The sequence below is a fragment of the Ictalurus punctatus genome, chromosome 18 (genome assembly GCF_001660625.3).
Source record: "Ictalurus punctatus breed USDA103 chromosome 18, Coco_2.0, whole genome shotgun sequence".
Taxonomy (NCBI): domain Eukaryota; kingdom Metazoa; phylum Chordata; class Actinopteri; order Siluriformes; family Ictaluridae; genus Ictalurus; species Ictalurus punctatus.
Genome location: NC_030433.2, coordinates 24,539,362 through 24,562,851, shown reverse-complemented (window position 1 = coordinate 24,562,851; position 23,490 = coordinate 24,539,362). Strand labels below are relative to the sequence as shown.

The window sequence follows — 23,490 nt, the reverse complement described above, 5'->3', positions numbered from 1 at the left end:
GGAGTATTTTTAAATGTTGGCACCACCTGTCCTTGCTAAAAGGGATCTGATAACAGAGTGGAGGAGGACTGCTGCCACGAAGACCACAAATATTCCTGGGTGGGTGGATTCACTCTATTTATACCTAGTATGAATGTATGGCCTGTATTAAAGCACTGCAGTGATTACTGACTTATGAACTTGAAGTGATGTAGAACTTTCATTCAGTGTTTCATTCGATGTTCTAGGACCACCAATATCATAGCAACTTGATTGTGCTCTGTATTGTGCTCATTTACATTTAGATCTCAGCATTTAATCCACTTATTATCTATGACTGTTTATCGATACGTTTACATACACCTGAGGCATTTATATAGGTATGTTTAGAAGAGAATATTGGTCTTAAATAGTCCCAAACCACCATTAGGGTCGGAGATTATAGTTAGGAGGAAGAGGCTTATATTTGGTAACTCGCCATGGTTTTTTGACCCACCTTGTTACTTACTCGATATACAGTATATGGTGTAAGCTCGTATGGTTTCCAAGCGTTTCTCATTTTGTTCTGTAAAATATCGCTCTCAGCCTTTACTTAAGCACTAAGGTTAAGCACGATAACACTTTCAGCGCTTAGATAAGGTGTTCCTGTTAAATCAGTCAGTTGGTCATTTAATCATTTGCTGCAAGGACGTCTACTCCACTGACATGTGGTCATGAACACAACCTTATTTTCCTTTGTAAGGAAACGGTGTTTGAAGAGGCTTTTTGTAGTAATTGTGGAGGAGGAGGCTAGGATCACCTAAACACAACAAAAATCTGCCTGACCCTCTCTTATTGGACTTAACGCTAACCTTAACCCTGATGTCATGTTCCTCACTTCACAAACTCCAGAAGATGATCTATTGTGGATGAAAAAGGCCAGCTTTTGGCTGTTTAAAAAAAAAAATTTTTATCGTTTTGCACTCAACATTTTTTTTTATTCAAAACTATTCGGAGATTTTTTTCATGAGGTGCAGAGCAAAAGGGAGCAGCACTCGAATGCTAGAGTGATGGTGCTAATAGAGGCAATTATACATGCGACCATGGCCTCATTTGGCACTGACTGTCGTCCTCCTCTCCTGCTGTCTATCATTATTTATTGCCACCCACTCTTCTTCATTTGCTGCCCCCTCCATTTCACCATCACACACTGCTGTTACCCGTTTTTCCTTTCCTCCGTCCATCTGTCTCTCCCTAATGTTGTGCTCACATGCAGTGAGGAAAGATTGCTAGCAGTCTGCTACTTGTCTGCTGCAGCCACAGGTGTGTCGAGGTGCACTATGGAGAAATCAATGATGTGAAGGCTGGATGGCCTGAAGGTTGTGTTTGCTGTCAGTGGTAACAACTTCTAACCTTGTTTTACTTTGATATTTTATGGCATTTGGCAGATGCCCTTATCCAGAGTGACTTACATTTATCTCATTTATACAACTGAGTATTTGAGGGTTAAGGCCTTGCTCAAGGGCCCAGCAGTGGCAGCTTGGCAGTGCTGGGATTTGAACTCATGACCTTCTGCAGTAGTCCAACATCTTAACTACTGACCTACCGCTTCCCTCAAAGGAAGAAAGATGAAACCACCACTACCACTTCCCTGTTAAGAGAAGAAAGGAGGTCACATAGACTATAGGGGTCTTCATATAGTCACTATCAAATTGCAGCTTGTTCCCTTGGCTTTAGAGCATGAACAGTATGTGGGGTCCAGTTCTTTACCAAGTTGGGCCTGAAAAATGAATCTGAGAAGAAGATGAATGGCAGACAGTGCAAAGACTCTACACATACCTAGTGATGAGTTATGGACTGGTCAACACTCTTTCTGTAGTCTAGGCCCTAGTTCTACCAGCCCAACTTTGATAGATTTATCCAGAGCTTTAGATCAATGGCAGCCTCTACTAAAAGGAAAGACATTAAGCCATCCTGTAAAACCCAGTCCCCTCACTCCCGTGTGTCACAGAGGTGGACGTGCTATCCATTTCTTTCCTGCTCCTAAAAAACTGAACTCAGTGGAAAGAAATTATAAAAAGGGAGACAGAGAGCTCCCTTGAGTAATGGAGACTCTGTCTAGAGGGTGCCGAGAACCCATTCCTCATTCTCATAAGAATATTGAGCATGTAAAATGGTAAATCCCCTCTCAGTGCTGCTAGGCTCTGTTCTTCACACTTACCTAGTAAAACACCAAGCTCCAAGTACAGTTAAGTGGACTCACTCTAAACAGGGTATATATCAGAGTGCCATCCCCAGTCTAATGGGCAAATCAAGCACCTCAAACGAGATCTGCAGGTCTGATAGTCCTAGCTGGACGAGCTGGTTGGGTGACCTGTCTGAGGTCTGGGTCTGGCACATCCCCCGCTTCCCAGCCAGCAAAACTCACAAAAATACTCTGCTCTCATGGATATCAAACAATTACAAACACAACACAGAAAAATCAAAAAAAATCTTTATTAATATAGGTTTGCAACAATAACTGGCACCCCTATGAATTCATATGAGAAAAATAGATTTGAAGTATATTACCATTGATATTTAATTTTTTTACTACACCTGGGTGACTAGGAACAGGAAATTGTTCAACCATGACTTCCTGTTTCAACGCACTGTGAAGAGGACGGTTCGAGTGGATAAAACACCTCCAAGGATCACAGCTGGAGAACTGCAGAGGTTAGTCGCGTCTTGGGGTCAGAAAGTCTCCAAAACTACAATCTGAAGTCACCGACATCACCACAAGCTGTTTGGAAGGGGTTCAAGAAAAAAGCCTCTACTCTCATCCAAAAACAAACTCGAGCGTCTTCAGTGTGCAGACACTACTGGAACTTCAAATGGGAGCAGGTTCTATGGTCAGATGAAACCAAAATAGAGCTTTTTGGTAATAAACACAGAGGTGGTTCTGGAGCACACAGAGAGGTGGCCGTATGGAAAAGTCCCTCATGCCCATGGTTAAATATGGAGGTGGATCTTTAATGTTCTGGGCTGTTTTTCTGCCAGAGGAACTGGACATTTTGTTAGGGTACATCATGGACTCCATCAAATATCAACAGATATTAAATGAAAACCTGACTGCCTCTGCCAGAAAGATTCAAACGGACCATGGTTGGATCTTCCAGCAGATCAGTGATCCAAAACATCATCAAAATCAACACAAACATGGTTTACTGACCACAAAATCAAGGTCCTGCCATGACCATTCCAGTCCCCTGACCTGAACCCCATAGAACACCTGTGGGGTGAACTGAAGAGGAGAGTCCACCAGCATGGACCTGAAATGTGAAGGATCTGGAGAGGTTCTGTATGGAGGAACGCTCTCAGATCCCTCACCATGTATTCTCCAACCTCATCAGCGTTATAGGAGACTCAGAGCTGTTATCTTGGCAAAGGGAGGTAGCACAAAGTATTGACTAAAAGGGTGCCAATATTTGTTGCACACCTATATTTAACAAAGATATTTTTTGGTAAACCTGTGTTGTGTTTGTAATTGTTTGATATCCATGAGAGCAGAACAGTTTTGTGAATTTTTTTAACAAAAGATCAAAAGGTTAAACAATAAAGGCAATTTTTCACAGCCTTCTGTGCTCATATTTACCAAGGGTGCCAATATTAGTGGAGGGCGCTGTACTCTATTATTTTCAACTATTTATAGATGTCCTTTAGAAAGACCCTACCTGTGTGACTCAGGGAGATAATAGCGTGAGTGTGTGATTAGGGGCATTATCAGCTTCTCCATCAATGTCACACCCTTTATGCCCTCATCCATCTGCCACTAATAACCATACCTTCACTTTGATCTATAGGTTCAGTCTTCTGCATTTGCACATCTCTGGGCACTGGGTCATGCCGTGAGTGGAATCAGACAGTTCATATGTCTAGTGTGACTGAAAGCCCAATCTCAAGCAGTGAATGTGAGACCCATCGATACTGCCAGTTTACTGACACTTGAGGTTATCACACTGTCAGAAACAGTACGATGCCATGCTAATGCATTCTGGACTTTTAGTTTAAGCTAGATGCTTTGAAGGCAAAAGTAACACTTGAAGTAGAATTTAGAAGCAAACACCTATACAGTGGATATAAAAAGTCTACACACCCCTGTTAAATGGCAGGATTTTTGTGAGTACAGGAATGACACTTAGATAAATCATGTTAGATGTTTTCCCACCTTTAATAATCAGAAACTTTTTTATGGCAGAAAAAGGGAAAATATCAAACTTACGATAACCTAGTCGTACCCCTAAACTAATACTTTGCGGAAGCACCTTTAGATTTTATTGCACCTCGGGCTTTTTGAGAAGAGTCCATCAGCGTGGCACATCTTGACTTGGCGATATCTTCCCACGCTTTCTTTCAAAAACATTCCAGATCAGTCAGGTCGTGAAGGCGTCTCCCGTGCACCGCCCTCTTCAGGTCACTCCACAGATTTTTAGTTGGACTCAGGTCTGGGCTCGGGCTAACCCATTCAAAAACATCAATCTTCTTTGGGTGAAGCCGTTCCTTTGTTGATTTGGATGTATGCTTTGGGTCACTGTTGTGCTGAAAGGTGAAAATCTTTTTCATCTTCAGTTTACTAGCAGACACCAATTCATGATTCCCTCCACCTTGATAAAAGCCCCAGTTCTGCTGAAGAAAAGCAGCTCTAAAGCGTGATGCTGCCGCCACCGCGCTTCACCATGGGGATGGTGTTCTATTGGTGATGTGATTTTTTTCCCAAACATACCTTTTGGAATTGTTCTCATCAGACCATAACACATTTTGCCACATGGTTCGGGGTGATTTAGTTTAGCTTGGGTGATTTTTTTTAGAAAGGGCTTCCGTCTAGCCGCCCTATCCCATCGCCCAGACCTGTGAAGAATATGAGAGAGTACTCAGTACTTGTCAGATGTTCTGGCAGCATGTTTGATGTTGCCGTAGGTCTCTCTGCAGCCTCCCTGGTAAGTTTTTGACTTGTCCTTTTTATAAATTTTGGAGGGACGTCCTGTTCTTGTTGATGTCACTGTTGTGCCCCACTTTTTGATGACAGCATTCACGGTGCTCCATGGTACATTTACTGTTTTGGAAATTCTTTTCTACCCCCCTCCTGATCGATATCGTTCGACAGTGAGACCCTGTACATGCTTTGTGAGCTCTTTGCGGTCCATGGCTTTAGTAGTCAGATAAAATGAAGAATAGGTGAAGAAAACCTACAGAAACAGCTGATCTTAATTTGGGGTTAATCGGAATAAATATAATTGATGACAGCTGTCTGATAATTACAGTTGAACATGAGATTAAATGTGATTGGTTCATTCAGAACACAGCCACAGCCCCAGTTATAAAAGGATGTGCACACCTATACAACCAGGTTATTGTACATTTTGAATTTGTTTCTGATTGTTTTTCACTTAGATTTTTATGCAGGGCGCACGGTGGCTTAGTGGTGCGCACGTTCGCCTCACACCTCCCGGGTCGGGGGTTCGATTCCCACCGTGGCCCTGTGTGTGTGGAGTGTGCATGTTCTCCCTGTGCTGTGGGGGTTTCCTCCGGGTACTCCGGTTTCCTCCCCCAGTCCAAACACATGCATGGTAGTCTGATTGGCGTGTCTAAAGTGTCCGTAGTGTATGAATGTGTGTGTGAGTGTGTATGTGATTGTGCCCTGCGATGGACTGGCACCCTGTCCAGGGTGTACCCCGCCTCGTGCCCCATGCTCCCTGGGATAGGCTCCAGGTTCCCCGTGACCCTGAAAAGGATAAGCGGTATAGAAGATGGATGGATTTTTATGCATTGTAATTTCATATTGAGGGTGGAAAAAGATCTGACACGATTTATCTTGGTTCAAAAACCTGGCATTTTAACAGGGGTGTGTAGACTTTTTATATCCACTGTAAACTCTTGAAATGAAAGTGTTTGGATTTATATCCATCATATAATAAGCTTAAAGTGTTTTATTATTCAGTTGGACATTCCTAATGGTAGTGTGAGAGAATGTTTTGAGAGGGATGACTGTTACAGCGTCTGCGAATGCTCACTGAACGTAGTATAATGTGTTTGTGTCTGGTGTCCTATTTTCATACAGATGGAGCTTTTATAATGCTACGATCGGGTAGCAAATAAATCAAGCATTTAGCTCTCTCGCATGGTCTTACGTTTAGAGTGTCCTGGTTTTTGCACCAACAGAAACAAAGCTGAGAATCTTAAAAGACACAAATCATGCTCACATTCATGTTTTCCTCTTGCTCATGGGGAATGTTCCACTCGGCTGAACATTAGCAATATAGCAGCGTCAAAGTTCATTAAATTATTAATGCACGCTGATATTCCTATTTCTATTTTAAGAATATTGATGAAGTGGTTTCTGTCTGGATCTTTTCTTTCATGTTCATTTACAGATTCATTTCAGTTATATTTGTAGTAAAAACAATAGACGTTGTCACAAAGCAGCATTGCATAAATCTAGGTGCAGATTTAGATCCCTAATGATAGGGTGACCAGTCCTGGCTTTTGATGGTCTGTCCCCGGAGATGTCCCCGTTTTACAGCACATTCAAAACAACCTGCAACTCCATGGCAAAAAGCCTGATCAGCATAGCCTGCGGAGTACCAGAGCAATCATGTAGTGATTATATTCACCAACAGAGGGAGCTGTGAGCTACACCGATTACTTGGTCGCGAGCATGAGACAACATCATCAAGTTATCATCAATCGAGTTATCATCAAATATCAAAAGAGACCAAGTTATCAGGTTCAAGGTACTAACTAGTCACGTTAAATTAAAGTAATACTATTCGAATGTACTACATAACACGGCCTGAACAGGGTGCGGGATTGTTTTGCACACAATTGTAAACTGTCCCGCAAGTTCCGTCGTCACAACGCAGAATTCCCACACACGTCTACCACGTGGGTGAAAGTACACAAAGATCTGAACAAATAAAAATAATATTCATCTAAACAATTACACGTGCAGCTATAACATTTGCTTAAAGGACATTTGTGCTCCAAATGAGCCTAAAATGTCAAATAATACGCCTAATCAGGGATGGTGACGGTCCATTTCCAAAAGCACAAACATAAAAAGACAGTTTAAAAGTTTTAATGACTGATCGTAATGACTGTATACAGTATGTTCACAGTTTGTTCAAATGACAATATTAAATCCAATTACAAAATGTTAAATATGGTGAATATTGACCCTCACCTCCACCCCCACGGGCCCTGATATAGTCCATAGTGAATGCTGAAGGAAATGTTACGTTAACTCATTTATTTTGAACGTGTCAGGTTAAGGAAGGAGAATGAAGGTGTGAAATAAAGAAAACGACATGTGAGGAGAAAAGATAAAGAGGAGAAGCGTGTTCAGAAGAGCGTAAGAAGATCGTTGCAGATATTTCGATGACGAGCAGGTAGCGGAAGAACCGTGGCCCTTTCCAAGAAACGGAACTGCCGTTTTAATGACAACATGATGAGAGAATTTCCAGTTCTTGGCCCAGGTCAGGATGATACAACGGTTCATTGCACCATTTGCAATTCCTCGCGTTCAGTTGCCAGTGGAGGGAGAACGGCAGTGGTAGCGCATCAGCAGACGAAAAAAAAAAAGCATAGCGTCTCTCTGCTGTTCCCTCAGTCACCACATTCTTCAAGAAGGTAGAGCCCTCCTAACGAGAATATGATTTAGCTGTGAAGGACGGTGCTTTTGCATACCTCACTATGCATCACTGTCACAGTTACAGATCAACGGTCTGCACAGCACAGCTGACACGGAAGCTCTACGAGCCAAAGTTCACATGTGCTAGGACAAAATGTGAAGCCATTGTGAGTAACGTGTTTGCACCCTGGGCAACTTCTCTGGTAACACAGGACCTAGAACAGGTTGAGTATGTGTCCCTGTCCATTGATGTGTCCAACCTTGAACACGTAAAGCTGACATATCAGATATATGATGGCAGCATATCTATGGAAACAAAACTGCTGGATTTTATTGGCCTGAAAAGGGGAAGAGCAGAGGAACTTGCAGCTGAGGTATTGGTGGTTATTCAAAATTTCACCTTGAAAACAGAGCGGTAGCATTCTCTACAGACAACACAAACACCAACTTTGGAGAACCGAATAGGTTTGGTAGGGCCGATATCCATACAAAAGTTTTAAATGCTCTACAGACGGATGTAATCGGCTTAGGTTGCCCTGCCCACATCATTCATAACAGCCAGAACAGCTTTGGGTATGATTCCTCTTGATGTTGAGCACCTGCTCACACAGATTTTTGGACGTTTAAATTTTTTCACAGTCAGAGTTGAAGGACTAAAGAGCTCGTAGTGAGTTTTCGGTCAGGAGCACCATGGTCACAGTAATGTTCGCTGGCTGTCCGTGCGCCCTGCAGTAGAAAGAGTTCTGCAGATATATGAGCTTTTAAAATCTTTTTCTTGTGTACCTGTGAACAATCTTTGAAGATCCGCTGACTGAACTGTGGCTGGCCGTTGTACACGGGAGCTTAACTGTATTCCATGAAACAATTAAGATGCTTGACGGACCGTAGCGTCGTGAGTCTGCTGCAGGAACTTTGAGGAAAAACTGACAGCGAGATGCGATGATGAAAAGATGCGATGAAAACTTCATTCCTGTTGTGGTGAGAGGACTACTCCAAGAGCTTTTGGAAAACAGAGCAATTTCTGAAGAGTCTTTTCTCAAAACATGGAAAATCATCCTTCACAACTGCAGTGACCTACATAACAGCATGGACCACGCACACGGACGATCTCAAAGACCTGCAAATTCAACGTGCAGAGATGCAGAAGGCAGAGAACACACTGCAGGAAAAACGCTCTAATGTGTCCATCCACGAGGATGCACTGTTTGATGAGGTCACTAGCCTGCAAGAGCTCTTAAAGGGGGAATCACTCAGGCACAGCGTCCACCTTCTTTTAAGACAGTGACATCCTGGATACTAACCTGTCTAAATTATCATCAGTTGCCATGTGTTTGCCCGGAAGTTGCCATGTGTTGGACCAGTTGAGAGAGTGTTCTCTCAGAGGAATGATTCATGCACAGCAGCAGGAAATATATTCACTGTTTTTACTGTCAAAGCCATGCTTATTGTGAGGACAAATTTCATCTTCTCCTGCCAGGAGTTCATGGAGAAACTGGCCAAAGACAGAGCAATCCTGAGGAAAAGACCTTCATGTGAGAAATATGCAGACTCGGTTTCCTCAGTTTACAATTATTACTTGTTTAAATGGGCAAAAGTCAACTAGTGAAGTGAACTGATCACAACGTGGTGCTGAGCGTTCCGTTTTCAAACCCTAACCCCGTTATTCCTTCTATTCCGTGTGTAAGATGCCATAAAATCAGCGGATGCAGTTCCTTGTCCTTTATCTGTTCTGTTCTGTTAACTTCAATGCCTCTTCATGTGCTCTGTGCATTGTTGAAAAAAATTCATCAGAAGTACAGTCATTTAATTCAACTAAATGAATTAGAAACCCACAACAATAAAAACACAAAAACATACAAATGTTTTGTCCGCGATTTTTAATTCATAGATAAGAGCAAGTGAGATTTCAAATGATATTTTGGCCACGGAACTGGGAAATTACCCCGGTTTTCATTTTTAAAAATCTGGTCACTTTACTAACGAGCAAGCCTTAGGTGACAGTGGGGAGGGAAAAAACTCCCCGAGATGATGATGATGATGATGATGATGATGATGATGATGATGATGATGGGGAGAAACCTCGGACACAGACGATGAGCTGGGAGTCGTCCTGTCCCAGGTGGTTGAGTGGGAGGACCGCCCAGAGCTATGCATTCATTTAAGTAAATTACAATCAAAAGGTGTGTCTGGACATCAAATGGATGGTTTTTACTTCCCGTTACTACATATGGGGTGCTCCTTCACCCTCTCTGTTCACCAATTACTGGAGATTAAGAAGCTCCAGCATGCCAACGTGCTTAATATTTCAGGTAGAACATTTGCTTCAAGAGTAAAAGAAAGGTTTCAGCTACAAGCCATAAATCTCAGTCTGGCTAAAATAAAGCATAAACCGTGACATTTGTCTAAAACCATTTGTCTTACCACGTGAGCAACATCACGTATTTATGATATGGCAACATCTGTTAGAAGCACTTAGTTTCTGAACAGGGATTTGATTGAGGGAAGTCTTGCATAACCGCTCGAGTTTGCAAATGGAAAGAAACGTATAAAACTCCAGAAGAGATGATCTCACACCATTAAACCTGATGGATTCATTTTATTTTATAAACACCAGGTCAGAGTGCGTCTAGACCGGAATTAAGATGATATACACACGGATATGCTTACGAACGCAAAATATCTAAGAGAAAATGAGGGCGTGAGGTGAGAATAGTAGACGATGTGAAACTGTAATCGTGTAAGATCTCGACTTATATTTTGAACTGCATCTTGAGACAGAAACCAGTGTATAAATTGCAAGAATTTATTGGAAAGTACGATTTTGCAGAGTTTTTTGTTGGGAAGCCATGGTGGTATAGCTGGTAGCATTACCGACTCGCGGCTCCAGAGCCTGCGGGTCGATCCTGAGCTCTGTGTGTCCATGTGGGTTTCCTCCGGGTTCTCCAGTGTCCTCCCACCTCCCCAAAACAAGCCAAACAGATGTATTGTCTACACTAAGGTGTGACTGTGTGAGTGCGCGGTGCCCTGGCTTCTCATCACAGGTGGATTCTCCTACCTCACACGCAGGATTCCCTCTGTGACCCCGATCAGAATGACTAAAGATGATGATTAAATGATGATTTGATAAGAGTACGGCTTGATTGCAAAGGATGGCTGAAGATTTCACCCACCAGATCATGACACGTGAAATAAGGTGAGCCTGAAAAAGCCAGATATTGAGCAGTGAGAGCCTGCCAGTCAGCCCAGGAGAGCCAGAGTATGTTGTACTAAATGACCTACCGCATACTGTGTTCCAGTCCAGACAGAAATGCAGCAGATATATCGGTGCCAATAATAGTGTTTCCAAGAATGTCTGTGTCTTACAGAGCAAATATTCACAAGTCTTTTCTTATTATAGGGGTTATATTTTTAGAAAGCAGAGACTCTCTCTCTCTCTCTCTCTCTCTCTCTCTCTCTCTCTCTAAAAAAAAAAAAAAAGAGCCTCTAATAAAGTATATTTCAGTAAGAAATGACTTGAGTTTATACATTTTACATGTTGTCTTTTGACACTATAAAATAATTAATTTTTAAAAATGCCGTATCTATTGAAACGGTAACATCTTCGGTTAGGGAAAGCTACAGAATCTGGTTGTGCAAAGCAGTAACTGCTGCTCGCAGGCACGAGGATGTGATGGCCGTTCGATGTCTCTGACTGTAATTGCATTTTTTAAATTCATTTTTTATTTATTTTAAATGGAGCCCATTATATTCCAGCTCTCAACAGTCTTGCCTAAAACCGTTCTCCTCTTTAGAGACGTAAATGAGGATAAGGAATGCAAATATATGCAGACATTCCCAATAAAAATTAGATGCGATATTAACTTCTTAATTGCAATGCACTCGATCTATAATTGTAGAAATCCGTTTTTAAAAACAACCTATTGCTGAGACTTGATTAATAAAAACTTTTTTTTTTTCTATTTTTTTTTAAATTATAATAAAACCTATAAAAATTAGCATTTTGCTTGTGTATTTTGAAGCCTGTCTTGGAGCATGCGTGTGAAAGTTTTGGATTCTTGTTTTTCAGTTTTAATGAGTCCCTGGGGAACTATGAAATGATTTCTCAGTGGTTCCTGCTACATTTTCAAGAAAAGGCCTTTTTTTTTTTTTTTAAGATAGAGGAAGGAGAATAAAAAAAGCTCTGTGCTAACCCACTCACCAACAAATCTGAATACACACTTTTCAGAGTGGGGATCGTTTGTTGGTCATGGCTGGTTAAATAAAGAAGTCGGGCCAGAAATGTGATATGTTTGTTCGTTGTCAGAAAAGCAACAAGGAAGGCAGAAGATCGATCGATAATTGTGTTTGTTCCGCATTTAAAAATGGCTTGTTTCTATTTAAATGAATTTTTCAAATATACATTGCAGCAAATGGTACACAATGGGTTTAATGATGCAAAGACAGAGTAGAATAAATATCTGTACAAACATATTACATTGCGGATGCAAAACAATCCATACATATTTGGGAGACAGACTTTAAATCAGCATCGGAGACATTAATTGCACCCATGTCTTTTTATGTATTGAATTTTTCCAGAACCATAAGGCTATAAACAAAGACCCAACCACAAAATGTGGTTCCTGTTTCATGGCGGTAAAATAGATAAGCCTAATCAAGACAGCTTCACGACAGAGAGACACACAGCAGGGCTCTGTGAAGGCTGGCATATGGCACAGCAGTAAAGTCAGTCTTGCTTCAGCTAAGCGTGGAGAATGGCACCATGCTCAGTAGGAACAAGAGAAACCACAGTCGCGCAATAACTAAAAATCTCCAAAATCTCCTTCACTAATTGAATTTTAGCTGACATCACCAAAAAAAGAGAAAGGTTCTTCATTCTGTGGCTCACAAATAACAAGAGTTAAGAATTCTCATTACTCACATAACCTGTAAAAATCCATTCGGTGCACCGTGTATTACTCACAGACGTGGCACACGTGTGAAGTCTTTCAGTAAGGAATCCGTAATCTGTTGTTTTGTCTTTTTAAATAACGTTCACCTTCATGAACAATCGCCAGTCAAAGTGGCACGTAACAAGCATTTATTCTGATTCTATATTACAGCAGTTCTATAAGCATTTACCGTAAACTTATCATTCTGAAAATATTGGAAGTATCTGAGAATTGCTAGCTCTTCTATCTGTATATAGACCATGGTGTTTTAGGGCAGGGCTTCCCAAACTTTTCCTGGGCAAGGCCCCTCAAATGGCATTAACATTTGACTGAGGCCCCCCTTGTCTTTAAAACACATTAAAAATACAGACTTCTGATTATATCCTCCTTTTTTTATTAATAATTACATCTTACATCTTTACATTACATTACATTAGGAATTGATTGTGTGTGTGTGTGTGTGTGTGTGTGTGTGTGTGTGTGTGTGTGTGTGTGTGTGTGTGTGGTTGTCTGAGAGTGAGAATTTATTTTTCACACCAAATTGTTGAGGCCCCCCGGGCGCCCCCTGGTGGCCCCCACTTTGAAAAGCACTGCTTTAGGGCTTCTGTTTAAACAATAAAAACAGAATATTTCCAGAATGATATCGATCTGATATTACGGTCGCAATATTTTGAGAACAAATATTACTGTACTTATTATATGTACAAACTATGTTGTCGTAGTGTTATGACTGTATTCTGAAAATATTGCCACCCTTTTCATACTTTCATCGCAGTACATATTACTTACAGATTGAGAGGAGATGTATGCAAAGTTTTTGGACAATTGCTCAACAACAACAGCTCATCGCACCTCCGGATCCAGAGTCTATCCCTTGACTAAGCACATTACTAACGCAGGAAGTGATGAGTAATAATTAGCTGGTTTACTGAAGTATGTACAGTAGATGCGATACAGAAAGTGGGGCGCTGAAAGGAAATAATAAAGTGTTATAAACAGTTACTGGAGCTCTTTCTGTTTGTGGGCTATTCATGTATTTCACCAATAATTCACAAGTGTCATCTGAGACTAAAATATCAGAAGTGTGACGGTTATCAGAAGAACGGGTCGCTTCGCCGTATCGCGTCACTCTGCCATGGATACTGTTCGTAAAACAGCGTTTATTCCTTACATAAAGCGGAGACGGTCCACTTTTCAACTGATGTATGCTCACAACAATCCCATTAACACACCACTAGGCAATATATACAGTAAATTCCGCTAACCTATATTCTGTGAGACGGCTGGAACGCGCGTTTGGCACTGCTGCAGTCATTTTGAGGATTTGACTTTGAAGATCAGTCTCACTCCAGGAGTGAGCTGGCAGTCAGTAGAGCGAGATCACGTGGAAGACGTGGAGTAGTGCGCTAGACTGGATACGCAGAGGAAAACAACACATAAATGGCACTCTGGCATTACTGACTGGGAAAGCGGGAAAGTCTTCGGAGTGTTTCCTGAAAACATCTCAACATCCCAGACATAAGTGTTTTTTTAATGGGTTTGTTTCTTTTCAGCTTTATCTACAACCCCAATGTATATATTTTTTTAAAAAGAATGCAATGTAAAATGTAAATAAAAACTGAATGCAATGATTTGCAAATCTCATAAATCCGTATGTTATTCAGAATAGAACATAGAAAACACATCAAATGTTTAAACGGAGGAAATGTAACGTTTTAAGGAAAATGAAAAAGGTCATTTTTAATTCGATGGCCGCAACACGTCTCAAAAAAGTTGGGATGGGGCAACAAAAGGCTGGAAAAGTAAGTGTTAGTAAAAAAGAAACAGCTGGTGGAACATTTTGCAACTAATTCGGTTAATTGGCAACAGGTCAGTAACATTATTGGGTATAAAAATAGGATCTTAGAGAGGCGGAGTCTCAGAAGTAAAGATGGGATGGAATCTGGATGGAAGCAGATGTTGCTCTAAAACCTGTACACACCTTTCAGGGTTGATGATGCCTTTCCAGATGTGCAAGCTGTCCATTCAGTAGGCACTAATGCACCGCCATACCGTCAGAGACGCAGGGTTTTGAACTGAGCGCTGATAAGAAGCCGGATGGTCCCTCTCCTCTTTAGTCCTCTTCAGTTTAGAGGACATGGCATCCACGGTTTCCAAAAAGAATTTCAAATTTGGATTCGTCTGACCACAGAACAGTTTTCCACTCTGCCTCAGTCCATTTTAAATGAGCTTTGGCCCAGAGAAGACGGTGGTGTTTTTGGATCATTTTCTGGACGGCACGGCGAACCGTGTTGACAGACGATGAGTTCTGGAGGTGTTTCTGAGCCCATGCAGTGATTTCCATTACAGAATCAGGCCTGTTTTCAACGCAGCGCCGCCTGAGGGCCCGAAGATCACGGGCGTGCAGTATTGATTTTCACCCTCGTCCCTTACGCACAGAGATTTCTCCAGATTCTCCGAATCTTTTGATGATATTATGTACTGTAGATGATGATGAGATATTCACAGTCTTTGCAATTTTAGGTTGAGGAACATTATTCTGAAATTGTTCCACAAACGTAGGCGCAGTTTTTCACAGATTGGTGAACCTCATTACTAATACTTCTATCCCTTATTATTTATATTAGGGATTTTAATTGAAACATTTTCTAACAGAATTCTACTCATTTAAACAAAGACATTGTAATGCACGTTAGGATAATTTCCTCCTAAAATTCTAAAATTTATTAATAGATGAATTTACACATCAGGATGTACTCTGGGGAGGCTAGAAATGTATGGGAAAGTAAAAACTCATCATTTATCTCAGAATTTCCTTTGAACAAATACGAAACAGGCTTGTTGTTGTTGTTGTTGTTGTTGTTGTTGGAGGTTTTAATTTGATGTCATTTTATCTGTACTTGAAATAAAATAAACAGCAAAAAAAACTATGAATGTATGGCAGAAATGAATAAATAACAAAACCTTTTATTTTTATCATTATTTATTCATTATTCCTCTTTCATCTGCTCAGGGTCGCCACGGAGGATCACCTGCCCGCATATTTTTCCCAATATATATTTAATCATTTATTTATTGTGAAATTAACTGAATTTATTAATTGAAAATCATCATTTCATTAGTATGCCAAGCTTTAAATATGACTAAGTGTCTATATATGTTGACTTTATAGTCACGGGTTGTAGTTATTTATTTATTTATCATTATGCCTCGGTCATTAGGTGTTTTCAGCTGGTCCATTCATGCATCCATCGAGAGAGTCTTGTTAGAAAGATATCCAAAGAGCGAGTGGTTGACTGTTTATAGGATTTCTATAGCGTCATCACTGTGACTGATCCTAAGGTCATCCTGATCCTAAGGTCACAGCAAGGTCAATTGTCTGAAATAGTTTATCTTTAACGTCTTCCTTCCTGTTTGGACTGAGTTTAACGGAGTTTCACGCACACACATCAAAATATTCATTCTAACTTTAACACTGAAGCTAAAATGTGACTTCTAAGACATCCGTTGCACAGATTATTCCCCGTGCCGAATGTTTTTTCAAATATATTCGTCAGGATTGATTTGGCGAACCCTGATCATGCAGTTCAGACAGCAGTTTAGCTCATTATGCCAAAATCTATTATTGTTTACGGGACCAGCTCTGAAGTTCTCTCTCACTGATCAGACATTTTCATATTGAACGACACAAATTAATTCCAGACCCTAAAGACTCCTGTATGAAGTGAACAATGAGTTTATTCCTTATTATGGTGATGTTGCTGGGTCTCTACTTCCTGTTTAACTCGAAGGAAGGAAGGTTATGAGTTAATTGAGGTCATGAAACCCTAATTGTTGTGCGAGTCTACTGTTTTTCTTTTTATCACTACACATTTGTTTTGTTGTTCTATTTAGCAGATGGAATTTGTGTCTCATGAGTCTCAGTAAAGTTTAATGTACTGTAAATAAGAATGTGCTGAACGGCACACTAATCTGATCTCAGGAAGTTATTCCTCATCGGTCCTTAAACAGAACTAAATCTTTAAAAAGCAGTCACGCTAGAATTCGTGAGCAGAGGTAGGAGAGGTGAAAGGGAGATGGACTGGTGTCCCGTTCAGGGTGTATTCCCGGATCATGCCCGGTATTCCCGGGATAGACTCCTGATCCGCCGCCACCTTGACCCGGATAAAGCGCTTACTGAAAGTGAGTGATGGAGTAGGAGATAAAAAGCAAAATGTATTTCTATAGCACACTTTGTACACAAGGCAAATAAAACATTAACAAAAATTAATACAATTGAACGTTTTTTAATTAAATGTAAAACTTCACGTGAGCTATATGGAATAAAAAACTGGTAAAACATCGGCGCTGGTTTCGGCTGTGATTTGGCCGTTTGCGTTCGGTGCCACCTTTTTCCCCTCAGCTCTTGTGTCACTACAAGTATGATTCCTGTTTTGTCTTTTCTTGCTTTGTTTGTCTGCTGTCTAAATAAATACCCGCGTGTGCATCCGTAAATAACGGTATTTAAGAAAGCAGCAAAATGAGATGAGAAAAAGATCAAAATGCAATGGATTTAAAGTGCAACACTGTCCATGAGACATAAAAATGACAGGTTTAACTGTAAGCTTGTTCAGAACAGAAAGGTCATCAGTCTGGATTTAAAAGCATCTAATATCAGGGCACTTCTGAGGCTCTGTGACCGCAGCTTCCATCTCAGACTTTTAATAAAAGCTAAGGTTCGCTTCTTCATGCGCGAGTGTTTAGACTCATAGTTCTACAGTTTACCTGGAAGGTGTGTTTGTTCTAATCCATCTAGATGAGAAGGAGAACGTTTAAAGGCAATTCTGTAGCCAGTGTAGGGATTTAATTCTGCAATCTGTTGTACAACCCGACCTCCAACACGGAAAAATGCGATGGAACGATCAGATAACTGCGAATTCTCAGGTGGAAACTCAGCCAGCATCCACCTGGACACAAACACACCTGACGCACACAGACGACCATAACCGGAATTCCCTTCGCAACTTTATTTGAACAACTTTGTAACGTAATTGCACTGATTTCAGCCCAATTTTATTTATGCGATAAGAGCGGTTTCATGAGCAAAGATGAATAAGACTTGTATGTCTTGTACAGTATCTCGCTTCTCCTCGCTAATGGTGCAGAAATAATTCATGTAAATCTTATTAATATATTTATCAATTTCTGAGACGAGCCACGCTAATACGAGCTTGCTCTGGGCCTCCGTGTTTTTCCGAGCCGAAGCACCGGAGCGAGTTGAGATCAGAACTCTGGGAAATCAAGCATAAGGTTTGGGGTGAGGTTTGGGATGGTGTTCCCTTCTTTTGGTTCTAGTTAGAACTTTGGCAGCTGTGTTTTGAAATCGTTTGTAGAAGCGTGCGGTAACTACATTTCAACGACTAGCTCTTTAAAAGGATGATTTTTTTTTTTTGAAGGGTTCAAGAGAAAGTGTGTGTGTGAGATACTGATACAGCACTCCTGATGCTTCTGTTCATGTTCTGAAGACTGCAGTAAGACCGTCTAGAGTGCTATGGGCAAAGGACACACACACACACACACACACACACACACACACACACACACACACACACACACACACACACACACACACACACACACACACACACACACACACACACAAAAACCAGGTGGTTTCCAAAAATATCCTCCACATGTGGACACAGTACCCACCCCATTACCTTTTTATATTATGTTTAATTAAGTCTGCATGGCTGCGATTAAGTTCTTAAACATCCGTATAGACGACTAATGGGTCCAACAAAGAGCAGGCGTACATGGTGTGAATCATTTGTGACATCTCGAGTAGCATTTGCATAATTCATGCAAATGACCTGAAGTCGCATAATTAAAAATCTGACATGAATCAGTGTGGTGAAATAATGCAGATCAGTGCAGATGGAGGCTAAAACACAAAAAGACGACGCTTTAGTGACGGCTCTCAGCAAACCCAGCCCGTGTAATCGGATTCATTAGGAGCACCGTGCGGGGTGAATTAGGCTGGAAATCGTTATTCCACCTCAGATGGTGTCAGAGCAGCTATAACAAACTAATGAGAGAGATTAACTGGACCGGGCTGGTAAAACATTTTCCTTTTCTATTCCTAAGTTACGAGAAACTTCTGTTGTGAGGAAACGAGCACTTTGTGGCATTAGTGTTCGGCTCCTGTAAATTCATAGCGTGGATAGTCAGTCAGAGGAGCTCCTAATTTACACACACTCTCATTTGCACTTTGTTAATAGGCTGCATTCGATTCAGCTCAGAAACGCTGAATGATGTCATTTTCGACCTCCGTATGTTCGAGCGACAAAATGGAGAAAAAAACCCCACATAGTTAGCAACTATCCAGTGCTGCATGATGTATATTTACCTCAGAACAGTGAACTGTACCTAGAGTCGGTGCTACAGATTTAACAAGTGGACACGTCTGTGTGCTGACTGAAGTAACGCTAACACGTGTAAATACAGTGTGACTCATTTAAAAGGTAAGAAGTGCTGCTGTGTTTAATGCTGACGCTGTGAGCGGCCATCTTGATTCGATGTCACTCCCTGAACTCGGGGATGAGGAGACCATCCAGAGAGGTCAGAAATGACAAGTTATGAACTTTAGTTGAATGGAGCAGTATAGCAGAAGATACAACCATGACCAACCGCCACCAAACAGACAGTACCCCTTTAACCCTTTCTCACAGTACAGCGGCGTTCCCGTCCGACAGAGGAATGGAAACCGACTTATCGGACATTTTCGATCAGTATTTTATCGCCACAAAGTCTGTTATGAGATGAGTCTGGACGCTGTTTGGTTTCTGTATGTAGAGTATCATGACTCGGTGTTTAGATGCTGGTGAGCAGGGCGATGGGAGAGGGGAGGGGTGCGAGCGGAGCGATGGGAGAGGGGAGGGGTGCGAGCGGAGCGATGGGAGAGGGGAGGGGTGCGAGCGGAGCGATGGGAGAGGGGAGGGGTGCGAACCCCCTGCTGGCCAAACAATTCACACGTCTCCACAACAACACTGGAACAGAGATAAAACGAGCAGCACAGCTAAAGCTTTTCTTGATAGTAAAACACTGTATACAACTGCAGCAACAAAAGTATAACATTTAAACCTAGTAGGATGGGTTAAAAAAGAGATAATTATGAAAAACTGCAAGTCCTGAGTGTCTGCTTTCATATGAGCCATTAACCACTACTGTGGAGTGTGACATCACAAATAGATTCAATACTGAACACGGCCACCCGTGTAAAATAAATTCCACAGACCTCATCACTCCATGAACAGAACCCAACTCCTTAAATATTAGGGTCATTATTTTAAACGTGAACGAAAACATTTTGGGTCTCTAATGGGCCAGAAAGCTGTTTATTCATGAAACTTCTATTCAGAGAACATTTGTATTAGATTCGAATTGAAGTTATGTGTTCGATTTGTTGAAGTTTTGAATAATAAGAACTTTAATAATAGCAGGTTGTGATTTCAACAACAACGACAACAACAACAACAACAGAAAAAACCCAGCTCCCTTGCGTATGCTTCACAGACCCCACTTATAAAACAATACCCTCAACTGAACAATAACGTCATCTGAAGTGTGAAATAAAACAACTGCATTTACAATTTTCTACTCTGTAATTTAACTACTTGTAATAAAGTGCTTTAATGCAGTCACGCTACACATGTTCCAGAGGCAGAATGGGACTGATGGGTAAAGGTCTTTCAAATCGATATCGGTTTCTCACGGACTCTTCATCACCACCTAAAATGTTAATGAGAACCGATAAACCACAACTGCTCTATAACAGACCATTCACATTAGTTACCTAAACTAGTTACTACATTATTACCTGGAAACCCTTACACGCGTAGTGTCCACATTTATGGCTGGGAATATAAGAAAATATAAATCTCCAAGTCACTTTTATTTTATTTTTTTAAAATAACAAACCGTTTTCCTGATTTCTGTTCCAGAATTTTCCCCTTTCTATTTTCTGATTTTTTTTCCCCCAGGTATGTTTTTACCTCTTTTTTATTGATGTCTTATCGATGCACAGTATTCGTGGACATGGACCGACCGTTTTCCTTTTTCTAAAATGAGAAACAATTTCAGCATTAATTTACGCATGAAAAGGTTTAAATCGGGAATAAGTCCCGCGTTGTGACGTCGGTTCATTTAGTTTTCATATTGGCAGCTACGTACATCGTTTAAATTTGATATGCACTGCATGTACTAGAAACTACTCGTCATTACATCATACTTTCCTGTTAAATACATTGTGAATTACCCATAATGCTGTATCATTTGACGTTATGAGAAATGTGTCCTTCATGAGCAACACTGACTAATAGACGTATTTCTACAATTTTTATTTCTATAACGTTGCGTTCCTTCAGGATTATATGATGTTGCTTGTGATTCATACTCCGTCTTGTTGTGCCGTTCCAGGTGGATCGTCACGCTGGTCCTCGCCGCCTTGTGACTGCTGCTGCAAGGGCCACAAAGGTGAAGGCGAGGGTGAGAGCGGCACGTCCTTCAACGAGCTCTCCACCTCCAGCTCCGAGAGCCAATCAGAAGCCAGTTCCCCCCAGGGTACGGTCATTCGTGGGCCGGTCAGCCGACAAGCACACGTCCAAACGCTCGACCGGCCGTCCAAGAAAGAAAGGCCAGGAGGTCAGCTACTGCAGCAGCAGCAATCTGAGCAGCGGCGTAAGAGCGATCTCCTTCGCACTCTTACTTCAAGCTCACGGGACACGAGTGGCAGCAAGAAACGTCCGGCCAAAGAGAAAATGAGCGTGGAAGAGGAGCTGGAGAAGTGCATCCAGGACTTCCGCAAGATTAAGATCCCGGAGCAGTTCCCGGAGCGCAAGTACATGTGGCAGGCTGACCTTCTGCGCAAGTACCGGCTTTGAGGGACCAGGAACGTTAGAAATTTGGACCACTTTGGAAAGAGGAGTACAAAGCTGTGAGTTGTGCTGACGCACAAATTCTTCACTACTGCCTCAGACCCGCGTGTCTTCTCTGTGACGGCCGATTCCACTCTGGATTGCTCAGCGCTCACGTTTCCGTAGCACAGATGGGTTCCGTTAGAAAAGCACAATTTTTGGATTTGATTCGATTTTTTTTGGTCCGTCAGCTTGTACAGAAGAGCACAAACGTGTCTGTTTTTGACCTTACATCGTTGGTGGTTGCGTTCAGGTGGTCCAGAGGTCGGACACTGAATGTGCAACCCGAATCATAAATAATTCATACCGTCTCTATTGTGTCCTTGCTAAAAATAGCCAACGTATTGTTGAGCATGAGAGCCAGGTTTTATTTCAGCACTTTGAGAAGCACACAGGAGTAAATGTTTCCTTCTATCGGTTTTTCCAAACCGTAGTTGGCGTCCAATCCGTTACCCTTATAACGCCTCCGCATCGATTTAGTCATGGCATATAAGGGGTTGCACACAGTCAGGGTGGAAACTCTACACCAGGTTCTTCTAAAATGAATTGAAACCGCAGCCTGAACTCCATTGATCCAAACCTGAGATTTTAAAACAGAAAGTGTGATGGTTTTCACCGTAGAAGCACAAAAGCATGTTTAAGTTCAGAAACACACACATAGTTACATTGATGACAAAACATAGACTGCATCTGTACCTGATGGTGTGATTAATAAACATTAGATTTTATTAAACATCGAGGAGCGACTATAGGCAACAGATCCTATTGATTCAATATATATATATATATATATATATATATATATATATATATATATATATATATATATATATATATATATATATATATATATATATATAAAAGTAAGATCAATAATCGCAAAAATTAAATATAATATATGAGCAAACATATGACTGTTAGATATAAATATGAATTGAAACCTAATTTTATTTATTCAATGATTTATTTTTAAATATATAAAAAGAGCTTACTTAAATATTTAAGTGAAAATGTGATTACATCTTATGCAAATATGAGTGTAGAATTTCTATTTATTATTAGGAATAGCATCATAACAGAAATCTTCATTCATTTGTTTGGCCAAATCGGTTACTGATGATTCTCACAGTGAGAGAACTTTATCACACAGTCATACTTTATTTGGTTATGTAAATCATTTTAAACTCAATTCCACGAAGTTTAACTGGAATATTGTTGATCTGATATTCAGTGTTTATTGATACGAGATGATGCGTAACAGCTCAGATACTTCTTTCAAGAGCAATAAGTTTCCTCAGACACTAACGTTTAATAAAGAACAGTATAAATAATATACAATAATATAATAATAATAAATTATGCTCTACATTTTAGTCATACCCTTTGCGTTATACAATAGGTGGAACCAACAATCCAGGTGAAAATCCAGTCGATCTACACTGAACATGGAGCTTGGAAGCTGACAAAAGTATCTGAATATGAATTTCATATAGAATTATGCATCACGTTAACAATGCTCTTCTTTTAATGTGGTGTGTTTAAAAAATGTACATTTTACCAATGTTTTTTCCTCATTTTAAACTTGCTAGAGGTAAAAAAAAAAAAAAAAAAAAAAAAAAAAAAAGCCTTTTAGAAACATTTCATTCATATCGACAAATGACAGCACTGATTACAAACAAAACGAAAAATCAGACATACAAAACTCAAAAATGCCGATTTTACAGGATGTTTTTTACAGGATGTCACTTTACTCAGTGTTTAGTCTTTTCATCACTGTACAGTACAGTATATAATTCAACATTCATAATCAAATACTTTTCCAAGCTTCATAAAAGAAGGCCATACACAAGTCGAGTCTAGCACTAGCAGTTTCTCTAAACAATTTTTTTTTTTTAGATATACACTATACACTATACACTATACACTATACACTGTCACTGCGGCGTTACAGCCATTTAACATCATTATTAAAAAACAAAAC

General features: G+C 40.6%; 1 protein-coding gene across 1 annotated transcript in view; it reads left to right on the top strand.

Moving 5' to 3' along the window:
- kctd16b (potassium channel tetramerization domain containing 16b) overlaps window positions 1–22,269 on the top strand; it is a 41,066-nt gene extending 18,797 nt beyond the window's left edge. Inside the window, exon 3 of the mRNA XM_053687891.1 lies at window positions 21,013–22,269. Coding sequence (XP_053543866.1) covers window positions 21,013–21,476 — 464 coding nt within the window. The 3' untranslated portion in view covers window positions 21,477–22,269. The remainder of the gene's footprint in view (window positions 1–21,012) is intronic.
- The last annotated feature ends 1,221 nt before the right edge of the window (window positions 22,270–23,490 follow it).